Below are 10550 nucleotides of genomic sequence, written 5' to 3'. Positions count from 1 at the left end.
CAGTTTGCTTTCGTTTTTTTTTCCTGAAAAGAAGTCGGTCTCGTTCTGGAGCAGGTGTTAATTTGATTGAACTCACCAAGCGGAATAGAAAATAATTTATTTCTAGCTATGTGGTAATAAAATCGCAGCGAGATCGTTTGTCCGAAGCCTACTACGAATACGAGAGATGACATTTGTACTTGGTTGACGTTTTGTTACGATTCGCGATTTCGTTTTTGAAAACCTTTATTTGGACCAGAAATAGTTACGACGCTTTGGCTTCTAGACCATTAAGTAGTTATGAAGAGAAGTCAATGAAAAATGCCCTGTAAGCGTCTTTAATTTGGTAATAAACTATATTCGAATTTTGAAATTTATCCAGCTGAGCACTTGTTGCAGCATGCTTCTTACTTCTCGCACATTATTCAGTTTGAGGAGAATATTTGAATTAACATGACAAATTAAATAGACAGATAAAACAGAAGACAAATTTACGCCCAACCCTAAGAAAGAGTAGCTCGATTGAGCTTTCCAAAATATTCGTAGAACGTTTTAAACAAGCAGTAAGTAGCTTCCTACAACAAGCTGTGTGCCGTGAAGTTTAAGCACTTCTAGCTCTTTCTTTTACAACCTGTCATCGGCCTCGAGTTCCATCACTTGGCAACCGGCGCCAGCGTCGGTACAGCGACGGATAGCATCATTACCGCCCTTTGCTGCTGGCTTACTCCGACCTACTTTTGGAACACGTCCGTAGCCGTTGGCGCCAATTCGGCATGCCACAGAATATGGGCACCGAAGCGGTACTTCACCGCTAGCAGTGTCGGACCCAGCAGCAGGGGTGCCCTCCCTGTGTCCGGGTGGGTGTGCTCTTTCCTGTTCATTCTCATACTCAAAATCACAATTATTATCACGACATCGATTAGCTAGCTTTACGAATAAGAAAGGAAAAAGATCATCCGAATGACCTGCGTCGACATTTCAACTATCCTGCAGCGTGCGGCCTTCCGGTCACATATAGTGTGAGCTCGTGTCCGGACTAGGACTTGCGGACAGGGACATTGGCGTTGTGCTACCGCCGCCGAGCGAGGACCCCGAGGAGGCATTTGGAACCGACGAGGATAGCCCACCTTGCTGGGTCTGTTGCTGTTGATGCCTCTGCTGCACCGACGACGCTATCGATTGCCGGTAGTGATGATTATGATTATGTATTCCACTTACTGCTAGATGGTTTGCACCGTTCGACGAGTTCAATCCATTCCGACTGCTACTCGAACCGACTGAACCAGTGTTCCCGTAGGGATTGTTTCTATAATTATTATTATTACAGCTAGTGTTGCTACTTATAGCTCCGTTAATATTATTGTTATTACTACTGCTACTGCTAATACCACTAGTGGATGTTTTTGATGATTTGTTACCTGTGATCGTTCGCAGGATATCTCTCAGTTTCAGTTCAGACTTGGGTTTGGCGGTGGTGTTGGTGGTGCCGCCAGCCGTACTGCTGGAGGAACCGTACGCCGACAGACTATTGACTATGGCCCGGTTACCCAGACTGACACCCCCGCTGAGCGAGTGGCTCATCGCTGCCGAACCACCTGCTGCTCCGCGAAGGTGACTGTTGAGATTGCTCATGGACGACGATGTGGAGGATGCTCCCGATTGGTACTGCGGCGGGACGTCCCGTACCGTTTTGTTCGGGGGAGCCTTGACGTACGTTCGGGGGATCTCCGATTGCTGTAAGATGATAGAATAGAAAAGTTTTTAAGTTTTGTGGGAAATCAAAGTATTTACAATCAAATATTATGAAGCTAAACATTAGTGCTTAGTGTATGGAATATTGTTCAAGTCCATCTGTTCTGCAATAACTCCTAATTGATATAGGTATTACAATGGTAAAGATTACTTGTCATAAGACAAGTTTGTACAATTCCATTTTATTTCACCACTTGATTGTTCATTTGATAGACTGCCGCGATTCGCATCAAAGTCCCATGTCGATTTCTGACAATTTTGATTTTCTTCCAGCAATAAGCTCAAAATGGCCTAATCTTCAGAAAAACGGATAAAATGTTCTAGAAATTTGAATATCCAAACCCACTTGTATTATCCCATTTTGCTATTTATTCGCATAACAGTCACATTCCAAACTTAGAAAGGGGCTGTCCACAAACCACGTAGACCGAAATTTCACTTTTTCAAACACCCCCGTCCCCCCTAGTAGACTTTCGTAGACTTTTTCAAAACCCCTCCCTCCCCCCGTGATGTCTACGTAGACTTTACCAAATTTTACAAAACATCATATGTGATTGGAAAAATATGGAAATCAACCACGTTTTAAGTAATTCAGCTATTCAATTCCATTTACATGTAAACATTACAACAAAATTCGAATTTCAAACTTAACAAAATCACACTGAGCAAAATCCAACAAAACAAAAATCAAATTGAAACGAAATCAAATTTAATCCTCTGTCCCTAAATCCTAAAATCAAATCTAAAACCCAATTAATTTAATTACTGTTGAATTCAACTCCTCCTAGAAGTGTGCACCATCATTGCCGACATTTCTGCATCGGCGCGCCACTGATAAAATCTATCACGCATCTGACCTATAATTCTCAACGCCGGTTCACAATTGTGAAAATCGTGAATTCACAGAATTTAGAAAAAATTCGAGTTCAAATTTCGAGAATGTCAAGTCTACATTCCAATAAGTTTTGCGTGGAAATTTCGTAAAATTTCTCAATTGATAACCTTGAAATACTCCAAATAACTCTCCGTGATAGTTCCGATGCTTTTCTTGAAAATTCCATGTGATATCCCGCTGAATAATCATCTGTTGAAATCCCAAGATTTTTCTTCTAAATTACAAAAGTTTCCCCGTTAAAAAACCGAGTAATTTTCCGTGAAAATTTAGAGCTATTTCCCGAGGTAATTTTTAGTTTAAACGGACATTTTGAAATATTTCCCATGGAAATTTAGAATGGTTCCCTACGATATTTTTTAATTTGTCTTACAAATTTGGAGCCTTGAGGAAATTTAAATAAATTTTATGGGCATTCCAAAAAATATTTTCTGAATAATTTTCGGTGCAAATTATGGAGAATTTTCAGTTGAACTTTTTGTGAACTTCTTGTAAAAAATTCGAATAAATTTTCATGAAAATTAGTAGGGCTTTTTTACACAAATTTCAATTTTTTTTTTGTGGAAACTCAAACTGTTTCTGTGGGAAATTCAAATAATTTCTCGTGGGAGTTTTCAGCAATTTATTTAGAAATTCCGAAAATTTTCCATCGATAATTCCAAAGAATTTGCATTAGAACTGCCGAAGAAATTTACGAATAAGAATTTTCCACGGGCATTTCGAACAATTTTGCTTATATTTGCAAAGAATTCCTCGCCAAATTTTCGAAGAACTTCCGAAATTAAGCAAAACATTTCGGGGACTTCCCAGAAAATCTCCAGTGAATATTCTGAAGGGTTTCTCGCAGAAAGTTCGGTGAATTCTCTTTACAAGTTCTAAAGAATATTTTTTTATTGTCTTTATTAATGAGGTTTTCGGCCCTTGACCGGTTCACCTCAAGGTTCTAAAGAATATCTTTTGGGCATTCCAAAGACTTTTTCTTGGATATCCCAAAATACTTCCTTTGTAAATTAAAAAAAATCCGTTGAAGTACGACTTAATTTCCATAGTTTGCAAAGAAGTTCCTGCCGAAAATCAAATGAAATTCTAGTAGAATCTGCAGTAAAATCCAAGTGAAGATTTTGAAAAAAAATCGAAAGTTTTTATAGAATACTTTGGAGAATTTTCTTGCTCAACACAGAACAATTTCCTGGTGAAATCCATGATAGTTTTAAGCCGTAGCTCAGACTTTTACTTCTTTAGTGAAATTCATTAATTTTTTAAGGAGAAATGCAAAAGATTATTTCGGTAAAGTCATGCAAAAAAACAGAACATCCAAAAAAATCAAACAAGTGAGTTTCGCACGATGCTGCTGTATAAATCAAATCGCTTTTAAAAAACATTAAATTAAAAAGTCTACGTAGACTTTTGGTATACCCCTCCGTCCCCCTTCGTAGACTATCGTAGACTTTTTCAAAACCCCTCCCTCCCCCTCAAGTGTCTACGTGGTTTATGGACAGCCCCAAACACTTTTCCTCAAAAAATAAAGATAATTATGATCCATTCAAAAGCTCTATAGCAATGTATACAGATAAAGAATATTACAATTTATTAGAATTTTTTGTAGGGGAAAAACGGCTTTGGCAGGTTTTGTTCTATTATTGGCAGGGGGGTTTTTGTCGACCGAATTTTATGAAATTAGGCCACAATATTCTTTGATATGCAAAGAATGTTTAGGCCAAATTTGAGCATAATTAGTTATAGAAAACCCCGTTGACAATAATAGAACAAAACCTGCCAAAGCCGTCATTTCCCCTATTTCTCCATGTGAAACAAGTTTGAAAAATTCAACGGCGTATTACTCAAGTTGAAGAAAACTGACATGGGACGCTTATGCGAATAGGGACAGTAGATACCCAAGTAGGCTGTTTTCAGTGTCTCGTATTTGATTCGTCTTCAATTGAGACACTGAAGACGGCCTTACGGTTGAAGTCGGAATACTTCTTCTTCTTCTTATTGGCATTACATCCCCACATTGCACTGGGACAGAGCCGCCTCGCAGCTTACTGTTCATTAAGCACTGCCACAGTTATTAACTGCGAGGTTTCTAAGCCAGGTTACCATTTTTGCGTTCGTATATGATGATACTTTTATGCCCAGGGAGTCGAGAAAATTTCCAATCCGAAAATTGCTTAGACCGGCACCGGGAATCGAACCCAGCCACCCTCAGCATGGTCTTGCTTTGTAGCCGCGCGTCTTACCGCACGGATAAGGCGGGCCCCTTCGAAATACGTATCTGTCAAAGGTACAATCAAGTGGTGGAATGAAATGGAATAGTACCAGCTCGTCTTATGACAGGTGAAGATATTTCACTAAAAGCTCCAAATAGTTTTCTTATCATAATAAAGATTCATGAGCTATTTAACTCTCGGTTGAGGTAAAGTCTACAGGTCCATGTATGCCGAACATAACTCGATTCTTTTGATGGTTTGCCACAACCGTTGGAGAGAAACGGCTACGATACACCGGCCGACATCAACCAACGGATGTACAGCTAGAAACAATTGCACTTGAAGATGCCTGGAGATTCAATGCGCCATATTTAGCTCAGGATCGAAGAAAATGGCATCCAATACAGCAAATGTAATCAATTTGTAGACCACGAAAATGCAAACAGGTGAACGGTTTCACTCATACAGTGGTCGGTTTGTGATAATAAAAATAAGGCCGTAACAAATATTTAATTAACTTTTTGTCCTAATAGCCTATTCAGATTGGGCTATTTATGACTTTGTTAAGTGAGAGGGTATCCAATTAGGGAAGATCCATTAATTACGTAACGCAAAAATTGGCCATTTTCAAACCCCCTCCCCCCTATGTCACACTTTTTGAATGAAGCATCCAAAAATTTTGTATAGATTGTCACACTTCGGGCAACCCCCTCCCCCCTCTAAGCGTTACGTAATTTGTGGATGCTCCCTTATTACGAGGTGTTCAGACTGCAGCAAGATAATATATTTTGACGTTTCCATGTTTTCTCATTTGCACGCTAATACAGGGTTGAATTCAAGGAGAGTTTTAAAATTTAATTTGCGAAATCAAGCATTTGTGTTGGCGACAATCGAACATTTTTTTCTGAACAAAGTTTCCACGAAAAAAAAATATAAAAAAAATATGAAAAGGGATTTTCGAAGAATATTTGAAGCTCTCATTAAGGATAATGGGCGAAGCTACATTCATTAGTTGGGTGCGCCGTTCTTCGGGGAATCAGACTATTCCTCAATTTATTTTTAAGTTTAAAAAGTATTTTGATTCTGTACTATGATCGAACGGAGATTTGATGGGATGGGAATTCTCACAAATAAATTAAAAAGGACGATTGGACCAATTTTCAAGAAATATTATCGAACTAAAATGTATTTCCACCAGTATCTCCATGTATGACGGGCAACTCAGCAATTTATTTTTTTTTTCAAAAATGGAAACTGAACCATTGCGTTCTACTCGACAATCAATGATACAGCTTCTAACAAAATCGAATCGTGTGAATGTGATATAATTTAAACAGGATTTTTTATGAATTAATGCATTACCAATCCATGTTTTATTTAAGGTTATTCTACTTTATATATACATCCCATTCAAATCGTACAGTTGTCCCACGTGAAAAATGTTGAAATCCAAAGTATATTAAGCCATTCAAGGAGCAGAATTGAAGCATTTTATGAAATCATGTTTATTCATCAAATATATTCGTTTTACAACCATTCCTACGTTTTAAATTGTCTTCCGCATTGGTCCTTGAACTTTGAAAATTTATTCGATTTGTTCTATTAAATCTAGGTTTAAGTTAAATACTTCATGTTAATTCTAGAGAGCATCTGTTTTTTAAACAATTCATGTTGAATAAGTGGAGAATAAATAATTATCATCATTATTTTGACGTAGAACTGTAAAACCATCACAATCCGAGTTATTCTTCAGTGCTCAGAAGATTTCCATCTAACATGCATTCGACCCTGCTGCGACAGAAAGAGCATGACTGTCAACTACTAAACGAAATGAAAACAGAGAGAATTTTCTCTCTGACAAAGAAAGCGTGACGCTTGTCAGTTTTGCTTTGTTGAATTTCTCCCTGCATCCCAGTTAGAACGAAAGCTCTCTCGTAATAATTGTTCGTAATAAATTCTTTATGACTCTTTTTAGCGGGTATCTTTTGACAGCGCAAATGTATGGAATATTACGTAAATAATGACATCATAAAGCGTATTTACCTTGAAACGCCAATTATTATGTCATTAATGGCGTAATCTGAATAGGCTTTAAGGGTCTCCGAAAGGTCAAGGGGGGAAATAATGAAAAATAAATAATAAAATGAAAAAAAATAAAAAAAAATCCCTGGAATTTGTTAAAGAATGTTTGAAAATCATCAAAATTATCCGATTTTTTTTCGTTGCCCCGTCAAAATATTATTTTTTGGCTAAAAAAACCGAGGGGGGGTAGACCAAATAGATTTTAAATATTTGTATCGGCCTAATGAAAAATAATAATAAATCACGCTCGTTCGTAAGAAGGTTCTCGTTCCTTTTTTGCATGCAATGAATTTAGCGTGAACATTTAATGTCGTTCCGCTATGAAAAGTATAAGTTTTACCTAAAACAAAAATGTATAAAGGTAAAGTTATACTTTCAATTTGAATTGGGGTTGAAAAAGTATCCGTATGGCGCTCGTGCAAGTTGGTGCATTATTCAGTATTGCAGTAATTAAGGCCTGTCCACGTTAAATTTCGGACCCTAAGACAATGTCCAATTTATTTTTGGCTATTTTATCTCTTTCGACAAGAATGAAAACCCGCTGAAAGAATAACATAAAGCAGAGAGATTCAACTGTCATGTAAATTCATCTCCTCATTGGTTTGTAATTTTTTTTTTAAATCGCAATGGATGAAGGGTGTCCGAAATTTAACGTGGACAGGCTTTATGGTAATGTACTAAAATTACATATTGTCCTATTTTTGCGAATGAAGCACAGGTGAGCTCAGTGATATTAGGTAAGCGATTATTATCAGATCCAAAAAAGTCGATGCCATGAAACATGCTAAAATAAATCCACATCCCTACCACTCTAGAGTAATGTGACCAGACGTCTTGCGTTTCGCGGGACGCTGCATTTTTCAACTTCGTTTAACAAATTAATTACAATTCATACAGCCTTACACAAATTTTTCCAATTTTTTGGGCCGAAGTCGATGCAAAATGCACTTTTCATAGATCAATTTCTAAGACAGTGACGCAATCCAAGACGCCAGTGACGCAATTTGGATGTTCCATCAAGTTTTATATTTAGCATCTGTTATATGTTGCATCGATACACCCCTCGAGCTTGTCTTCTTTGTTTTTAGTTTTTGCTGCATCCTTAAGCAGTCCTAAGAAGAGTACGAAAGAGTCAAGATGACTCGGTAATAAACGGTTATCAGAAAAATAGTTCCGTGTTTTATTCGTCACAAAACATGGTGTCAGAAGTTCGCGATCGCGTTTATAATCGAAAGTAAATGTGATTTCGGAATCGCGAGGCGGAAATCGCGCGAAGCGTTTATTTTGTCGATACGAGAAAAAATCGGTAGCCGCGAGGTGAAGGCGTTTTCGGCAGAGAAAATGTAATCGAAATCTTCATCAAAATGGATTCGACTGAGTTCAGACGATTCATGGAGCACCAAACAGACCTGTATTTGAGACTTCTAAAAGGGATGCAGTTAACTCAGCAGTGTATCTATCATTCAGGTGCCACAACCGTCACCTTTTCTACTGGAAGGTGAAATGCGGGAAAATTTTGAGTTTTTTTTAAAGGAACCAGCGAGACTACGCGAAAGCCATTGACAATACAGGAAAAAGCAGATCCAGGTGCTGCTTTACAAGCTATTTGTAGGAAAGTTGTTGTGAAGCGAATTATTATCATTGACAGATTAGATTTCTTCTCAGCATTCCAAAATTCCCGAGAATCGATCGATGATCGAATCGATCGATGATCGAATCGATCTTGACTCAAATCATTGGCCAGATCAGCTAAACTCGGACAACTGGAAACCGAACTGATTGCCTACAAAATCATCACATCCAACAAATGGCCATCAATGAGAAGCAAATAGCTAGCTACAGAAGACGTGACACTAGGAAAAGCTATGGATATGTACCGGGCAGAAGAAATTGTAAGTTCCTGCTTACAGGAGCTCGCCGCCGTGTATATGGAAATGGAAGTAAACAAAATCGGAAGGATGAAGGAACGTTCTCAGCATCAATTCCAGCACTGTAAATTCTGCGGAGGTTCCTGCACAGCACTTGGAAAACGCTGTCATCGATGTAAAGAGAAGAATCACTTCTAACGTCACTTCTAGTCGTCTGAGTACACGCGACCGCTTACGTAAGGCAATCAAACTCATCAAATGCTTTAGCCAAGCAAGCCTTTGACACAGCAGAGTGCGATTGATTCGCATTCTATACCAGTCCGCCCAGCCCGTAGCTAGGAGCAGAGCATTAGTGATTAATCATAGATTTAATCATGATTAATGAATAATGGATTATTTAATCATTATTCATTAATCATAATCATACAAAAAATATGATCTAATCATTAATCACTAATCGTTAATCATAGAATTTTAAATTTAATCATTAATCACTAATCATATTCATAATTGTTTTGAGTTTATTCATTAATCATAAATCTTAATCATTGCATACATCGATTTTATTCAGTAATCTTTAATCATAATCATACAACTTTGAACCTTTCAATAACCCAATTTGGTAGAAAGCATACTTGATTATTGATCAATATGCAAATCATTTTATTGGATTATTCATAATCATTAATCATTAATCAAATCGATCGTTAATCATTAATCTTACACATATTTTGTCAACATTTAATCACGATCGGTAATCGTTAATCATACTCCAAACTTTCTATTCATTAATCATAATCGTTAATCATTGTTAAAAAATAATTTAATCGTTTATCATAATCATTAATCATTGTCAAAAATGAATAAATCAATAATCATAATCATTAATCATAGAGTTGAATGATTTAATCATAACAAATTTAATCATTCATTGGAAGCCTTATTCATTAACGCTCTGGCTAGGAGGCATGGAGTGTGATCCTCTCGTTTAATAAACAATGTGCACTCGCTTGACTGTGGATATACAACAGTAAAGCACATGTGGAGATTGGACAAATCAAGCATCCGAAAGATATTCAATTTGCAAAAATGAGCTCACCGCGGTGGAGGTTGGTACTCGGATTCTGATGGCTTTTCCGCAAACAGGACCTTTAAAGGGTCTTGTTGTGTAGGGGGGGTTATAACGCCTATCTAGAGAGTAGGAGGTTGAGGGTTCGAGTCCGTCCAAAACACGTGGACTCTTTTTCGCAAATTTCATATCAATTTGTCCATTTCGAAACATGTGCTGTGCATAAGCCCAGCCAAGGTAGTTAACAAAAAAAAACTTCTAACGAGTTTGTAAAGCAGGTGGCTTCAAAAGTCGAAAGTCACGAAAGGTGAAGGAAGCACGAGATGGGAACTGTGAATCAGATGACGAATCCTCAATGTCAAACGAAGGCGCATCAGAAGACAGCGAAGGCGAGTATGAAATCGGGAAAATTTTCGACAATTCCAACAGAGTAGCAAGTGTATTAGCGGAGCTGGACTTGCGATTCGGTAAGAAATGGAAGAAGGTAGAATTTGAGCTGGACTCTGGAGCAAACACAAGCTTAATTAGTCACGAATTTCAAAAAAATTAAGTGAAAGTAAAACAGTAAAGTTGTTACCAACGACTCTTCGACTTCAAAGCTTTGGAGGAAGCCCGATTAATGTCCTAGGACAAGTGAAGATCCCTTGTCAGCGGAAAGGGCGGTGTTTCCGACTTACCCTGCAGGTCGTAGGTGTGAA

At 37.8% G+C, this 10550-nt stretch overlaps 1 protein-coding gene across 2 annotated transcripts in view; it reads right to left on the bottom strand.

The window, feature by feature from the left end:
- Positions 1–10550, bottom strand: part of LOC134211214 (uncharacterized protein DDB_G0271670-like) — a 36541-nt gene that overhangs the window by 6475 nt on the left and 19516 nt on the right. The window contains exon 3 of one of the 2 annotated variants that reach the window (XM_062687901.1): positions 1398–1713. In XM_062687901.1, coding sequence (XP_062543885.1) covers positions 1398–1713 — 316 coding nt within the window. Of the gene's footprint in view, positions 1–848; positions 1714–10550 lie in introns of those variants that run through there. The other variant, XM_062687900.1, reaches the window with a different exon arrangement.

This window comes from Armigeres subalbatus, chromosome 2 (assembly GCF_024139115.2).
Source record: "Armigeres subalbatus isolate Guangzhou_Male chromosome 2, GZ_Asu_2, whole genome shotgun sequence".
Classification (NCBI taxonomy): domain Eukaryota; kingdom Metazoa; phylum Arthropoda; class Insecta; order Diptera; family Culicidae; genus Armigeres; species Armigeres subalbatus.
The sequence above is the reverse complement of the archived record's forward strand: the minus strand, read 5'-3'. Positions and strand labels throughout refer to the sequence as shown.